This window comes from Rutidosis leptorrhynchoides, chromosome 2 (genome assembly GCF_046630445.1).
Source record: "Rutidosis leptorrhynchoides isolate AG116_Rl617_1_P2 chromosome 2, CSIRO_AGI_Rlap_v1, whole genome shotgun sequence".
Taxonomy (NCBI): Eukaryota; Viridiplantae; Streptophyta; class Magnoliopsida; order Asterales; family Asteraceae; genus Rutidosis; species Rutidosis leptorrhynchoides.
The window spans coordinates 607,144,266-607,162,610 of record NC_092334.1 but is presented as its reverse complement, the minus strand read 5'-3'; the positions used below and the strand labels follow the sequence as shown (position 1 = coordinate 607,162,610).

The 18,345-nt window shown below is 30.4% G+C and overlaps 1 protein-coding gene across 1 annotated transcript; it reads right to left on the bottom strand.

Annotated features, from left to right (window-relative positions):
• Window positions 1-9,697: 9,697 nt before the first annotated feature.
• LOC139893446 (uncharacterized) lies at window positions 9,698-14,288 on the bottom strand. Its single transcript, XM_071876609.1, has 6 exons — window positions 14,039-14,288; window positions 12,898-13,386; window positions 12,326-12,547; window positions 11,664-11,736; window positions 11,117-11,227; window positions 9,698-10,242 (listed from the first exon to the last, which is right to left on the bottom strand). Exons 1-6 carry the CDS (start codon window positions 14,153-14,155, stop codon window positions 9,869-9,871), a joined length of 1,386 nt encoding a protein of 461 aa, XP_071732710.1. The 5' UTR covers window positions 14,156-14,288; the 3' UTR covers window positions 9,698-9,868.
• Between the last annotated feature and the right edge of the window lie 4,057 nt (window positions 14,289-18,345).

The following is an 18,345-nucleotide window of genomic DNA, read 5'->3' as shown; positions in this document are numbered from 1 at the left end:
ATATATACATAACGGTTGTTAACGTCAACTGACGACGTTACAACAACTATATTTTTTCAAATATAAAATAAACATCTCCGTTTTCACATTTTCACAAATCAATCTTCATTTTTCAGATTACTACTCTCAAAAAGTTTTTGTAAAAATGATTCACACAAGGATGATTTTTCCTATTGTATTGGTCATATTAACTATCATCATTGTTGCTAATATACCACCGGGTGAACCTATATTCTATCCTGCCCTTGTGGTTTTACCATTATTCTGTTGTTTGCTACTTATGAATTTAAAATGATTCTAATTTCATTTTATTATTTGTCTATGAATAGAAGTTGATTATGATTATGATTTATGTTATTCATCTTCTTGATAATAGAAAATGTCGAATTTGAAAAGGCTTAAATTTGCTCATTTAGAACAAGTGGGAACAACTACTTAACATGGGTTATGAATGTAGAAAAACATCTCGAATCAAACGGTATTTTAGAAACCCTGAATGAAAATAACAATTATTCCGAACAAGAGAAAGCAATAGTAAGTATTTTTCTTAGCAAACATATTGACGAGTCCTTAGAATCTACATATTATATGATCGAAAATCTAAGTGTATTATGAAAAATACTCAAAGATAGATACGATATTAATTATCAAAAAAAAATAATAATAATAATAACGGTGATCCATGAAAGAATAAAATTAAAGATATTAGTAGACGCTCTTATAAGAATTCCGGAGATTCTTATTAATGATCTGGTAACGTGGATCATCAGTCTAGTATTTCTTGAATACATGAACATCTTGTTTAGCTCTACAAATAAGTCCCAAAAGAAAAGAAAACGAGAGTGAATTTGTTGACAAATCTTGATTAAATTAACCCTGAGCTACCTTGAGACTTGAATGGTTTGAATTTTCTAAGATGCCTAGTTTTTTTTATGTATCACTCATAAATAAATGGTTTTAGACCATAACGCATATGTTTTATTAAGTGTTATCTTTTATGTACTTCAGATTATAACTTGTTTGCAGGTAATATAATTTGATTATCTTGCTGAAATATAACTCATTATTTGCTTATCTTATTTGAAGTTTTAGTATGAATCCTGCTGAAATACAACATCAATTAAATGGTAAAGACCTATGTATTGCAGATAGTAGTAACATACACACTATGATCAAATCTAAGAAATATTTTATTGATTTAAATCAAATGAAGGAATTATAAATACTATATCAACTCTTGCAAACTTGATATAAGGAACGAAAAAGGCAAAATTTCATATTACCAAATGGTACGAATTTTTTGGTAAACAATGTCTTGTTTTCTCCCAAATCAAAGAGAAATTTGTTAAGTTTCTCTGATATATATCATAATGGATATGATTATCAGTCAATGATAATCAAAAATGAGAAATATCTATGTAGCACCGAAAAGCGCATATGATAAAAAGCGCATATGATGAAAAACGCAGCGCATATAATTAAAAGCGCATATAATGAAAAGTGCATATGACGAAAAGCGCAGCACATATGATTAAAAGCGCATATGGTGAAAATGATATATGATGAAAAGCACATATGGTGATTAATGAAAATCACATATGGTGATTAATGAAAAGCACATATAGTGATTAATGAAAAGCACATATAGTGATTAACGAAAAACACATATGGTAATTAATGAAAAGCACATATGGCGATTAATGAAAAGCACATTGAGAAATAATCACCAATGTTTCTTGAAAGAATTCAAGGGTATATATATGGACCAATTCATCCATCATGTGGACCATTTTTCTAATAGACGCATCTAACGCATGGTCTCATGTTTGTGTGTTATCAAGCCGTAATATGACATTTGCAAAGTTTCTTGCACAAATTATTAAATTAAGAACACATTATTCTGATTACACCATTAAAAGTATGAGACTTGATAATGCTGGTGAGTTAACATCTCAAGCTTTTAATGATTATTATATATCTACAAGGATTGTTGTTGAACATCCAGTTGCTCATGTGCATACACAAAATTGGTTTAGCTGAATCAATAGATAAACGCTTACAGCTAATAACTAGACAATTAGAAATGAGTACAAAACTCTCAATATTTATATGGGGACATGTAAATTTACATGATGTGACATTAATTCGCATTAAATCAAGTGCAAGTTATAAATATTCTCCATTACCAACTTAATTTTGGTGGAGACCGAATATTTTTCATCTTAGAACATTTGGTTGTGCAGTGTATTTTTAATTGAACTATCACAACAAATGGTTCCTCAAAGAAGGATTGAAATATATGTTAGATATGAAACATCTTCAATCATAAGATATATTGAACCCATGACGGGTGATGTTTTTACAGCAAGTTTTGTCGATTGTTACTTTAATGAAACATTGTTCCCTATATTAGGGGGAGAAATGAAATATAAATAAAATGATGTTTCATGTTGTGAACATCAATTAAGGAATATTGATCATCGCACAAAAGAATGCGAAAAGAAAGTTCAAATATAATGCATATGCAAGAACTTGCAAATTAATTACTTTATGCATTTAAAGATACAAAAAATAAGTGACTAAATCATATATACCAGCAGTAAATGCTTCAGCTAGAATTGAAATTACAAAAGCTGGCAATAATGTCACTTATGAGTCTTTGCTACGGCAGAAACGTGGGAGACCAATTGGTTCCAAAGATAAAAATGCTCGAAAAAGAAAATCAGCTGATAATGAGGTACAAGAAAGTGTTCAAGAAGAACCACAAATCAATACTCCTTCTGCAGAGGATATTGATAAATGTAAATACATAAATTGCAATAAATTATGCAATATTATGAAACTGAAATGAAATGAAAAATCTTGATGAGATATTTTTATATAATGTTACAATGACATCATGAATAAAGATGATGATCTGGAACCAAAATCTGTCATTGAATATCAAAATAGACGTGATTGAACTCAACGGAAAGGAGCAATACGAACTGAATTAGAATCGCTCAATAAAAGAAAAGTTTTTGGATCAATCGTTATCACTTTTAAAGATGTGAAACAATGGGATACAAATGAATTTTTATCCGAAAAGAAATGTGCAAATGAAGTTACAAGGCAAAACTTGACTTGTAACTCAAGATTTCCCACAAAGACAAGAAATGAATTAGGAGAAAAACTTATCCTCCTATAATGAATACAATTACTTATTAGATACTTAATCAACCTGGTAGTTATTTAAATGCATCTCATGGATGTTGTTACTACTTATCTGTATGGATCACTTAATAATGATATATATATGAATATACCTGAAGGGTTAAGGTATCATAAGCATCTAATGCAAAACCCAATGGAATATATTTCATTAAATCACAAAGATTTCTAAATGGGTTTATACAATCGGGACGTATGTGGTATAATCGATTAAATTACTACTTGATAAGAAAAGGGTATACATATAAACTTATTTGCACGTGTGTTTTATAAAAACAATGTTCGGATATGTGATCATAGTTGTTTATATCAATTATCTTAAATAAAGAAATCTATGAAGCCATTCAACTTCTAAAGAAAGATTTTAAAATAAAAAAAAAAATCAAGTATTACGTTGATTTACATATTGAGCATATAACTAATGACTTACTTATACATCAAACAACTTATACCGAAAAGATTTTAAAATATTTTAATATGGACAAGACAAAAACCATTAAGTACGCATATGGTTGTTAGATCTTAATATTGATACTAATCCATTTCATCCTCTAGAAGATCATGAAGATCTTCTTGGTTCAGAAGTTCCATATTTTAGTGCAATTGGGGCTCTTATGTATCTTACAAATTATACAAGATCTGATATTTCTTTTGCAGTTAATTTGTTGACAAGGTTCAGCTCAGCCCCTACCAAAAGACATTGGAATGGGATTAAACAAATAGTTTGATACCTTCGGGGAACTACTGATTTATAATTATTTTATTCTAACAACTCGAAACAAGATTTGTTTGGTTATACAGATGCAGATTATTTATCTGATCTACATAAAGCTAAATCTCAAACTGGATATGTATTCCTAAATGGAGGCACCGCAATATCATGACGTTCTCAAAACAAACACTTGTTGCAACATCATCAAATCATGCTGAAGTGATTGCGTTACATGAAGCTACTCGGGAATGATTTTAGTTAAGATCAATGATACAAATCATTATTGATTCTTGTGGACTAGAACGCTATAAAAGCCCAACAACTATCTATGAAGATAATACAGCTTACATAGTACAAATGAAAGAAGAGTATCAAAAATGACAGAACAAAACATAAATGCTGACGAGGCGCTAAAGCTATAAACGGTCTTAACGGTCATAAGTTTGATGGAAAAGAATGGTATATTGGTAAGGCTCAGAAAAAGACTGAAAGGGAATAGGAATTGAAACAATAGTTTGAGTAAACCATGAAGGAGACTGTAGACAAATCACATGGGTCAAACTTGTACATAAAAGATTTAGATGATACAGTTTCAGATGAAAACCTCAGATTCTTCTCATATACTCAAGATCTCGTAAAAGACAACCAGATTAAAATGAGATACGTTCAATCAACAACTCTGCTGATCTTTGTACCAAAGCACTGTCAATCGCTGTTTTCAAAACATACGTTCACAATATTGGCATGAGGCAAGTTCAAAAGATGTGTCGACTCAGCGTTGTCTACTTGAGGGGGAGTCAACTCTATGCTGCACTCTTTTTTCCTTAGCTAAAGTTTTATCCCACTGGGTTTTCTTTAGCAAGGTTTTTAACGAGGCAGTATTAATTGCTCTTTAAAAAAATTACCATCAAAGGGGGAGTGTTGTAAATTTAGTAGTTAAATATGGATGGTAATTAGTCAAATATGGATAGTAAAATTTGTACTATATATATGTGCATAATGTAAGTTACAAAAACACACATATACATTAAATACATCACACCTCTTCAACCTCTTTCTCTCCTATATCTTCTACAACACATCTCTCTTTTATTGGTTCTTTCAATTTGAATATATTGAACCAGGCCACTAAAAGTAGTTATAAGCCTACTGAAATATAACAAATATTTCTTTGTAATTGTAAAACATTGATAATAAATCTACATCTACACTATCTACACTCTACACTATACATTAAAAAGAAAACCTTATTTGAGATATATAAAAAAGTTTTCTTTAATTACAACATTTGGATCACTTAAAAGACACATACTACCCCTATCATCTAACCGTCAATTATAATTATTGAGCAATAACTCACATTTAGGCTTTAAACTACCCTAATTACCCTTTAATTATAAACATACGGGAGAAATAACACAATCAGGGGTCACCAAAATCCCTTTCAGTTACGACATACATACAAACCATAGAACCCTACATTTTCCACTAAATTCGTCGCCATTCATCGAGAAGCCTACATCAAACACGCTTAGTTATCCCTTAGGAAAATTGGCAGTTATGATTGTTAACCCTTTCTTTAACCCTAAATTAACTAAAAGCCTACCAGAGACGATATCATTTGCGTTACTTTCCATTCGATGACATCAATCGTTCGTATACATTCGAAATTAACAATCGAGTAGTGTTCGTATTCATTGCGATCGTTTCCATTCGAAATTATCAATCGAGAGGTAAGGTTTTACATTATTTTTACTACAATATTTATAAGCTTTTATATTGATAAAAGTGGATGTGTTATATGCTATTTGCAAATTACATTTAAACCCGAGATTAGCATTTTGGTTTAAATCTGAGTTTGATTTGATATATATGATTTGAATCTGAATCATGCTTACCAAAATGGGTATTTTATAAGGTTGATTATATTCATTTTATTTAGTTTATAAGGTTGATTAATCATGTGGAAGCTATGATTAATAGATTCCAGTATTTAGTGTTAGTCATAGCAACAGTTGTAATAAGTTTTTCTTTGGCATTAGTAATATGTTAGTGATAGGTAATGGTGTAATACTCTAACTGTTCATTTGCCTCAACTGAAAAAAAGATCCTGGACCAACACGTGGCATTACTGTAATCTAAATGAATCTTACTGTAATATCCATCATCTTTTTAATGTATTTTACGACTGCTGCTGTTTGTGGGTTGAATAGACAATCGAGTTAAATCAAATGAATGCACTACAGGATTCAATACATGTAATATATTCTCCTTCTGTTTGTGTATAAATTTTTCTATATACTTGATATTTTTAACACAAAATAGTTTTACATAACTGAATGTTAAGTTAATATTGTAAAAATAATTATGAATGCCAAGCACTCTGTGGTTAAAGTATTATGTTTTGGTTAGTATTGTTTAATCATGAAATTATCGTTGTTACTTTGTTGAATGTGGCAAATTGGGCGGGTCACACATTGAATAAGAGTAAAAACGGGTAACTTTTGCAAGATTTGAAATGGGTTGTGTGTGTCTAATTTGTGGTTGATCATTACTAACTTTGATGGTAAATATGATTAGAAATATCTGGTACTTTACACCCTTCACTTTAAACATATTTTGTTTTATAATAGTCTCTTGACACTTGAATTATAACGTTAGTTTTCGAAGTGAAAATTACGTTATGGGTTTCTATTTGTGAAAATTGTTTAATCATAGATGTATATGTATATATATATGTGTATTGGTGGCTGTTATCAATGCTAATGAAAGTTTAAAAGATCACAATTAGGTAATAAAAACTTGAAACTACAAAAAATTGACAAATAGTATAACAAGCTTGACCTATCTGAAGCATTTAAATCTTTAAATGGATTAGGTTTTTTCAATTTTTATGAAAGTATTGTTGCTATCATTTATCCTCTTTTTTTAGTATTATTGCTATCATTTATCTTTGTTGCCAGGTGGTTTATTGAATTACTATTACTATCCGTGGCAAATGAAGTGGGTTTTGATACGGGTCAGCTCAAGTGTGACTTGTGTATTGGGACGGGGCGACCGACCAACACTTCATCCATTTTTGTTAATGTCGTATACTGTAGTACTCCATAGTTGATGTATTGGATATGGTTCCTGAACTGTAATGACATGTGGTATTTGGTTTTGTTGTTGTTGTGTATATATATATATATATATATATATATATATATATATATATTTGGATAGAGGGTGGGGTATTCACCCGATAAATTTATAAATTTAATAATAGAAAAATTGTCTAATTGGTGGGGCCTCAACTTGCCATTTTCAACTTGAAAATGGTGACTGTGTGGATTGAGGTACTAATCCCTTCTCTCATCCCGAATTTTTATTACTTTTGCAGTAAACATTGATATATTAGTTTACACTTTGTACAATAGATTGTTTATTTGAATTTGGTTGATCAAATAGAAGTAAACAGTGTAAAGCAATCAATTGAAGTTCAGATAGACAACTGCAGGTACGTTTTCGATTGCATTCTTATTGGATTCATTTTATATTTATGTTGTTACCCTTTTACTTTTGCAAATCCATGATTTGTATTAATTTTTTTTTTTATTCTCTTTGTTCGGTTATATTTATATAATATCTAAAAGTGCTGGGGAATAGTTAGATCACATATTAGTCTTCCATTAAGGTTTTCAATGCTTTATCATATTAAAATTTGGACTCAAATGTACCGTTGTAGGCTTCATCTTATTGCAAGGTTGTTGCTTGGATTAAGGCCATTGGAACCGGCGATGTTCAGCCGTGTTCTCTTCTTGAGGCAAAAATAAATATGATATAATCTAAAAGACATGACCTCTTCTTCTACTTCATGGATTTTCACGGGTCACATTTGGGCAGCTTTAGTTACATTAAGGATACACATCAATACATCAACATTTGGTTCCTTTATTGCAATATTGCAATTACATGAGTAGTGATCACTTAGATCAATTTGGAAAATTGATTTGTTTTCCATGATATGCATATGGTACTGATTTGTTTATGCTAAAAATAAAAATTCCCGTGTATTGAATCCGATTTGATTTGGGAATTCAAAAACTACTTAAATTAGTTTTGAAAAAGTTGAAAGAGAATTATACATACAAAATGGAGGATTATTATTAAACCCAATTTTGGTTGATTGAAATGTAGTAATTTGATGACATATTATTGGTTCATAACTTTTACATGTTATTTTTGTTTAATTTGTCACTCTGTAGTGATCACCATACTGAATGTTTTCACAACACTGGGAGTGTGTGACTATATACGGGTATATTCTATAGAGTATTTATTAAAGCATGTACATTTATGTTTTTAGTACCAACGAGACTATGATTATGATTATGTATATGATCCTTATTTCTTTTCCTGCTTTTAAATTGAAGCTAGCTCCTGGAAAAGTATGAAATTACAGCTTGTGTTTGACACTAAATGATTACTTCAAACGATTTGGTTGCATTAAGTAGTCTATGAGAAACTCGTCAGAGAAATATATTTAGCTAAATGATAATGATCTATTATCAAAAGCTCTTAGTGTAACTAAATATTCGATGTGGAGTCATCAATTATATTTTTATTAACAGTGTGAACTTTAATCATATTCTGTCTTTTTGAAATACTTAATTTATATAGACTGCAACTAAGTATTCGACGTGAAATTGTCAATTGCTTTTTTTATTAACCATTTGAACTTTAATTATATTCCATCTTTTTTAATACTTAATATATATCTACGATTTGTTCAACTTCATACTTTGTCTTTCTTTGATTCTTATACACAATTTTTTATCGATTTCATTTATGTGCTCAAAATAATAATATATTATATATGTAATATTTATTGCCGAAATTCGCAAATCTTGCGGGTCTTAAGCTAGTAAATAAATAATAAAGTTATTTATGATATGCTTAAACAAGTTACAAGGGCTATTTATCATTCTTGAAACTATAAATATAAAACGAGATTGAACCTATCATATCAAAATTCAAATTGATGATAAGAAACAGATCGAGAGAACATACATTGGTTTTACCCTAATTACAAAAGCACCTATTCCAAGGGCGTAAAAGTGAAAATGAAGACAACTTTAGAAAATGCTAAAGCGCTACTACTCAACATATCAAGCGTTCCATATAAGAATCCATGGTTGCGATTTGCGAAGACCGTTATGTTGATGACCATAACAAAGTTTAGCGTAAACGACCTAGAAGAAAGTTTAGTTTATTAGTTTAAAAACAAGTTTATCTCAAAAAAATTTCAACATACTACTTATTGTTCATTCGGAAACAATATTTCTATCCATAGAACATTGAAAGATATGACTTTCTCTACTATTAGGATGTTTCAATCTAGGATTCTAGGTAGAAAAATTTTGTCTTTATTATAAGATAGGAGAAAAATTATCTACATCTTACCTCCCCATACTCACTTTTGTAAAATTGAGTTTTGTTATTGTTATTTATCTCAATGGTTCTCCTGCTGTCCTTCATATGGCACAAATGTAATTCCATATGCCACAGGTTAAAGAAACATGAAATCGAAGTTTTCCCTCAAAAGTTGCGTCTCATGTCCTTCATAGTTCATATTGTGACAAGATGTGACCCAATCAACCACTTAATGTCTCGAGCTATACTCATAACTCATAGGGAGAGCTGCTCGGCGGTATTTCAAGACCCAGTACAAGACTCAACAATCATTAAATCAGCACACACAAAAATTAACATGACATATCACAGAACACAATATTCTTCAGTTAAACAACAATCATAAAATCATCAGCCTTTCACTGTAACATGTCACAATGCACACAATTCTCTAGTGCAATGGTGTCTTTAAATCTCTCAATAATAAATAGAATTAGAATTACAAGATATTTTACATATACAAAACTCTCTCTAACCACTAATAATATTACCTTAATCATCCGAACTATAATCACTGTTAGAGTCATCAACTAGCAAAGGAACAGCGGCACAACAAAACGACTCTTTATCTTTGAGTAGAAGACAGCTGCCATTAAAATCCCACTTTAGATCAATAACTGAAAAATGTGGCAGTGGAACATTCACACAATACGCACCCGATGGGGTCCACATGTACAAGTGAGAGGTCCCGGTGCACAGAACTAGTCTAGTGCATGTTGGGTCCCAGGCTGCAGCCCGAATAGGGTCTTTCTGCACCAAAATGGCAGCAAGTTCAAGACGGTTCATGTCCCATATCCATAAAACGGTTGGCATACTGTCGTTGCGAGTGCAGATATATTGATTGTCTTTGCTCCAAGACAGGATGCCTGCAATATCATTAAATTAGAGTTGTAATGCAAGTTGAAAGCTTCAAAACAAAGGTGACAAGATGGGTGGGGCGAGTCACGAGTTGAAACACTTTATCCTTTGATACACATTACACTTGGGGTTAGGTTGACACAAAACACTTTTTTTTAATAATTAGTGTGTTAAATGCATTAATAAAAGTTCCATGATTTAAGTTTTTGACTAAATTCATTTAGAATATTTTATGCATTATGAATACACTTTAGGAGACTTCTGAGTTTCGACCTGTTTCATTAACTAAAACTAATTACAGTTAAAGAATAACTGAATTAAACATATTTGAAAGTAAATGGGTCAAATATGATTACCATAAGTTTTTATATGCAACTTTTTGAATAAGATTGTTTAAGAGGTTTATGCCATAAACTACAAAATGGACGACTTTCAAGCCATTTGACCCATTTCATATTAAGCTAAGCATTTCAATGTTACCCGTTTAACCTGCTAGAGAGAAAACACAACCCAAATCAAACCATCAATATATAATGAGTGCCTTCCAATATATATATAACTTTTCACTTCAATCTTATGGAGTTATGGGCGACAGTTTTATATATATATATATATATATATATATATATATATATATATATATATATATATATATATATATATAAAACTGTCGCCCATAACTCCATAAGATTGAAGTGAAAAGTTAAATATTTTTCAATTATGACGAAATAAAAGAACCTCTTTACCTCCATCAATAGCACCATTTGGTTTCCATGATGATATTGGACACATACATCAATTTAGATCAAAAAAGCTTTCCGTAAATAGAAATGTTGAAATCTTTGTTAATTGTTATTAAAAATTTTACCACTAGAAGCTTACCAATTCCTTGCTTAGGGTTAGGCTTGTCGGCTGGAGGCTTTTGGAAAGGCAGGGTGATGGGCAATTCCATAACATCGTATCTAACTTCGACGACTCCTTGTGGACCAAATTCTGCAACCACACACACAAATATAATAAAGAAGAAGAAGAAGAAGAAGAAAAGAATTTAATACAGTAGATGAATTCAGTACAAGGCAAATTATTTCAAAAATTAAGCAAAAACATTAGCAAAATCTAAATCATAACAACAAAACAGAAGATTGGTTTACTAAGTAAGAGGAAACAAGCTTGAATTAGAATACTTAACAACCATATGAGAGCACTGAGCATTAGAGGTAAACTATAAACAGAACTCACATATGGTGGCAATTTCAATCCATCCACATAGAAAAAAATAAAGTGCTCTTCCCACTGCCTCATAGGGCCTAACGCCTTATAGGCGTACTTAGGTGCGGTGTTTTATACCAAGGTATTATATTTATATTTATATTATACATCGAAACATATGGCAGAAATAATAATAATAAAAAAAGATACTGGTGTTTACCGGAATTGTGTTGAGTAAAATCATCGTTTAAAGAGAAGTCGGACATATCCAGCTGTAGGGGCTCATCAACTTCCTGAAATATGTAAAATAATGTTTGAATTTTATTATAGAAATCAATACACTCAATGTACCATAAGACTTACATGTGGCAAACTGTACCCCTTTACTCATAAATGGGTTAGTTCGGTTTTTGTTTTATCTCAAGTAGGTCAGATTAGCTAGAAAAAACGAGCCAAGAGCCCAAGAGTATCCCAAGTCTATTGTTCCTAGATTATTTTAAATTGGACTATTGTGTACTAGTACTTTTATCTGAGGGTCAACTCAGCAAATAAAGAATGCACATACGGCGATTTGAGAGTCAACTCAGACTGAATCACCCATTTGAACCCGTACTAAAAAATTCCATTTTAACTAGTTACCCAACGCTCCCAAGTCCCTACCCACCCATCTGGCCACCTCTTAAGCATATAACCTTATTTTTATTCCAACAATATTTCAATCCATATGCAGCTACTTAGCATTATAATGAATTGGAAACATAAGTGTGTTCCACAACTTTTCGCATTCTAACTTTATTAACGGCAATTTTCAGGTATGTGATACTTAGTAGAAAACTTGTATTTACGTGATATGTCAACTATTGAATAAAGTAAGCAAAATACCTTAAAAACGGCAGCAGAACAAGGAGCCCTTACACTAGATAGATGCATAAATTCGGCGAATACTTTCCAAGTTAGGTGATTTAGAACTCTTAACATCTGATCATAACTACCAACTGCTAAAGACTGGCCATTAGGAGACCAAGATACACTTTTTACACCCAATCCACTTTCATATGCTTGATATTTTGATAGACACCTTCCATCTAAAGAGTATATCAGAACCTACACAAAGAATTAGGCATCTAAACGTTAGCCAAATTCAGTGTTGCAGAACTCATAATTACTCGGCGAGTACTCGGTTTCTGCAACTCGGGGAGTACTCGGTCAAATCTTGGTCAACTCGGAAAATCGGTCAAAATTCGGTAAAAACTCAGCCAAAACTTGGGATTACTGAGAAAATCGGGCAAAAATCATGTCAAAATCAGTCAAAGTCAAACTTAGTCAACACCCGAGTACTCCCTAAAAAGTGCCGACTGAGTACTCCCCGAGTAGTGATTTTGGCAACCTTGACCAAATACCACACTTTACAGTTTAAAAATTGAAAACTGAAAAAGCTAAAAAAATTTCCAAACCTTGTATTCAAGAGGAGAATCCCATATCACAATTGCAGTATCATCTGGTGACCATTCAAGATCAGCCAAATCTAACGTATCAACAGCAAAAACACCCATAATTTCCCATGATTGACAAGATATTAAGTTTACGTAATCTTTGCAATCACGTCTGGTGCATATTGCAACAAAGCTTCCATCTTTAGTGAAAGAAACTCCTTTAGAGGTATGTTTTGGCCACTGCACATGTGTACATGCAGTATTTAAAAGTGACCAAACGGTTAACCGTAACTGAAACTCGGAGGTAGTGAGAATATGGCGACTATCTGGGCTCCACCTGGCGTACGCAATCCCAGCTGGACCTTCGTCGATTTTGCATGTCCATTCGGGTTGTGCTAATGACCAGGCTTGTATCATAGGCTTTTTGTATAATCCACATAGTATGTATTCTGAATCGAGTGCCCATTCGATGTAACTAATCTTATCCATACAAGAGAATAATTGAACAACCTAGATCATTGTAAACAACATGAATGTTGATATTTAGAACTTCAATTATTTATAAAAAAACATACTAATGAAAACTAAGAAACCACCATAGTACATTTTGGGGAATTGTTAGATCTAAACATGTCAGGCATTCAGGCTTCGAATTCTGTTCTATTTTTCACCCATTTAGTTACAAACGGTTGATTTTTGGATTATGTTCTATAACTAACAAGTCATGATAAAATAGAAAAAGGGTCACCTATATGGGTCAATTTGAAATTGACCCAGCTTAAGATTTCTTTCCCATGTAAAGAGGGAATCAGATTATTCTAAAGTTTTTCAACAATTTCTCCTTGAAGTCTTGAACACACACTAAAATAGTCAAAGCTACAAAATGCTAAAAATTGACTACTCTTGGACTCTCAATTTCACCTTTCTGGAACTAAAAATGCAGCAATTTTGAATTTTTATTCTCGATTTAAGCAAAAATTAAAATTTTTATTAAGATCAGATTATTATTCTACGTGAATTAATCAAAATGTAGCTAGAAATTTAGCATGATTAATACTCATCATGAAACAAAATTAGAAAGAAAAAAAAATAATAATAATAATAATAATAATAATAACATGCTTCAATAAGAATTCAAACAATTAATTTTGAACGAAAATACCTTAAAAGTAAAAACATCACGAATCACAAGCCGGTAATCCACAGCAACAGCAATATACCTAGAATTTGGGGAAAAACAACATGGACCAGTCTGCTTAAAAGGTTCGGTGAATTCCATCACTCGTTACATGCGAAACCCTAACAGAATTGGGTACCAAAAGGCGAAACTTTTGAACCAAGAATTAAATTTGACGTCAAAAATCGTGATTTGGTGATATGGTTAGATCTAAAGTGAAATATTTATAAGTGGGTTTCAAATTTGAACTCATGGGTGTAGTGTAGGAAGAACAAAAAGAAGGTTTTCGGAGTCAGTAGCTTTTAGACATAATTACGCTCCTAGTTCCTTGGTTTACCACAAATTACATCCGTCATCCTTATACCTTTTTTTTTTTTACTTTCCTCGTCCATGTAGTATTTGTTGTATACATCCATCGTCCTTCCGTTCACAAAACGTTAATTTGTGCCGTTAGCTTGTATAACGTGCATAACATATGGGGGTATCAAAAGACTTAATTACCCCCACATGTTATGCGTGTGATATAAGCTAACGGCAAAAATTAACGTTTTGTGAACGGAAGGACGAAGGATGTATACAGCATACTACAGAGACGAGGAAAGCAAAAAAGAACGATATAAGGACGAGGGATGTATTTTGTGGTAAACCACATGGATGAGGAGCGTAATTATGTCTAACTTTTATCGTGAGAGCAAAATAATTTCTCTTTAATTTAAAAACCGCAGAAATAAATAAGGAAAGAAAGATCAAATCGTTAATCTACACATTGTAATTGGACCACTACAATGGATGTTCGATCGATCTGATCCATTTAAATGAATATGAATAATTTAAATGAATGATAATTGAATATGCATAATGTGAAAAAAATGAATCAAATATGAATGATAATTTATTCATTTAAAACATAAAATACATGTATACATATACATATTTATTTAAGGATCTTTTTAGATAGCCCGTAGTCTATCCTTAAGAATATTTGCTGACTCAAGTTTAGGAGTTGTTTTCCATGTATATATGCATATATACATATCCTTATATATGTATACTGTAAATATATGCATATATATCTATATATTTAGATATATGCATATATATTTACATATCCTTATATATGTACACTATAAACTATTAAAATGTTATCGAAAATAGATAAATTCATATATTTTACATATATTGCATTTGCATATCTTTGTTAAAAAATAAATTGATGATTTCATTTTATAATAAGAATATTTTTATAAAAACTTATCATTCAAGAGATAGCCGTTATCCTGCATAATTCAACGGGTATGAATATGGATATGGATGGATAAATTATATTTAAATGTATACATATATTAAAAATTAAATGGATATAGATATGGATATAGACTCACCGATCCATATCCGATCCATTGCCATCTATATTTCCAACAATGACATACTTCTTAAAAAATACAGAGATACACATCATCACAACGTCAATATATGCTCAGAATGACCAAAAAAGACTGAACACTATCAACCATAATATATACATCTTCACAATGGGACCCACTTTTTCTATATTTTTAATAATTAAATGTTAATAATACTGATATACAATAATAATATAAATATAAAACAAATGGGTCATGCAAAAGCATGTGTCACCACCTTTTTTTCTTCCTTGTGGGTAATGATATTTTCAACATGAAAATTGATAGATCCACCATAAACGTGCATTAGGTGCTTGTACTGTAAAAGTATATAATGTACAATAGTGGTGGATCTATCAATTTCTATGTTGGAAATATCAATGCCCTACATTTTGTAGTGGACGAGTACATATGAATTCTTTTCAAAGATATAAAAAGACACATCACACCCTATGGTGTCTTTTGATGTTATAAAATTTAAATAATAATAATAATAATTAATAATAATAATAATAGCAAAGACACAACTGTTGGTTGTTAGGCCACTTGCAATGGTTCTTCATTTTAACACAAATTTTACCCGTCACATCAGCACAAACCCTTTAACATTCTTTTCACATTCCTTTCACTAAACTCTCACTATCATACACTTCATCTCAAACTTTAACCAATTTAAAATTATTATTTAAATACGATAAATAAATACAAATTACATTTTAAAAACAATTACATAAAAATACATTAATCAAAGATAAAAAAAAATTATCATCAAAATAAATTAAAACACAACAGATATAAAATTAAAATACAAATAGATAAATTAAAATATAAATAAATAAATTAATACTCCCACCCACTACCTTATCATCTTCCCCACCCTACCCAACTATACCATATCCATCTCTCCTCGTACCTTCACCAACCATATCCATCTCTCCTCCTACCTTCAACAGCATCACAGTACTACTGCACTCCTTCATAAACCCCAAAATAAAATTACACCATGTTGGGAAATTGTGACAACCCGAAAATTTCTGACTAAATTTAAACCTAATTTTTACATGATTTCGACACATTAAATTGAGTCTCAAAATTTTGAGATGATTCATTTAAACTTCAACAAATTCTGACGATTCACGAACAATTATTCATAAATAATTATGCATTAGTATTAATTCGTTATATTAATATTATTATTAATATCATTTTTAATAATATATCACTAATCATTATCATTTACAAGTATTATTATTACAAATATTATTAATGTTATTTTTATTAATAATTATTAATAACATTAATATTATTAGTATTATCACTTTTACTAAAATTATTAAGATTATTATAAATATCATTATTATTAATACAACTTATTATTAATAATAATATTATTATTAATAGTATTAATAGTATGTGATGACCCGAAAATTTCTGACCAAATTTAAACTTAATCTTTGTATGATTAACATTTCCGACACGATAAGCAAAGTCTGTAAAACTGAATCTCAAAATTTTTGAACTACTTTTATATATTTAAATACCCTTCGGTTGTTTTCGACGATTCGCGAACAATTATATGTAAATAGATACATATATACTATATCTTGAAAAGGTAACAATGTATTAATTATTTGATACCGTACATTAAACTTATTGGTTTAAATATCTATTTGAATATATATGATAAGTTAAAATATTTAATATTAAAATTTATTTATAAATAACTTCCAATGTGTATTTAAAAATTGATTTATGTATATTAAAAAGATATATACATATATATAATTTCAAGTTATTTAGTAAACGATAGTAACATTTTCAAATTGCTACAGTACCCAAAATGCTACAGTGTTTTTGAAAATCACTATTTGCTACAGTGAATTGCTACAATAAAAATTGACTTTGCTACAGTAACTTTGCTACAGTGGTATAGTTTATGGATGATTTAAGGCTATATTTTGACAAAGGTACGTGTCCCAGAATGAAAATTACAAGTTTTCTCAGCGTACGAAGGGACACTCGAAAAACCGGAACCGGGACATAAGTCGTGTAACAACGTACGACTTATCGGAACAAAAAAATACAAGTTAACTATGCATGTGAATTTAATATGATATATAATTAATTATATAAATTAAATATATTATATATATTATTAATTATTATGTCGACAAACAAAAATACAAAAAAATGTGAGCTGGATTTTGGGGCCATGCGATCGCATGGAAAATAGGCATAAAACCCATGCGATCGCATGGGGTCAGATTTCAGGAAAGGTCTATAAATTGAATTCGTTTTTGCTCAGTTTACACATAGTTATTACTCCGTATTTATTTTATTATTATTATTATTATTATTATTATTATTATTATTATTATTATTATTATTATTATTATTATTATATTATTAAATTATTATTAATCTTAATATTTTTAGTAATATTATACATAAAATATTACGACGAGGTTATGAGCATGTCACTTTTAAAAATGAGTTTTACGAGCGGGATAGAGCTAAGGAAATTATGGGTTATTGCCAAGGAGGTTATGGGTAATGTTCGGGGATATATTTATGAATCAAACCTAGTGTTTATCATCTCGTTACGTCTACGTACTTTTCTACAATATTGAATCTCAATATTGATATGTAAGTACTTATATTTTATCTTTTATATAATAATTGTGTATCCATGTCTAGTGCTCGAGTATATATATTTATACATGCTTGTATGCTAAATTTCCTTGTTAAACAGTTTATGATGTACCACGAATTAAATACATATATTACTGGTAAAAGGTATATGATATACATGTTTTTGGAAAGCTGACGAAAAATCAATAACTTTTCATTTAGATATCGAATAATTTCGATGAACGGATTAAAAGATAT

What these genes read in the sequence shown, in the direction of transcription:
- LOC139893446 (XM_071876609.1), bottom strand. Translation starts at nt 14,155, where the DNA reads ATGGAATTCACCGAACCTTTTAAGCAGACTGGTCCATGTTGTTTTTCC. An exon ending in ATTCTCCTCTTGAATACAAG is followed by an intron (nt 12,548 to 12,897) that starts GTTTGGAAATTT and finishes TTCTTTGTGTAG; the next exon opens with GTTCTGATATACTCTTTAGA. An exon ending in GTTCTGCTGCCGTTTTTAAG is followed by an intron (nt 11,737 to 12,325) that starts GTATTTTGCTTA and finishes TACATATTTCAG; the next exon opens with GAAGTTGATGAGCCCCTACA.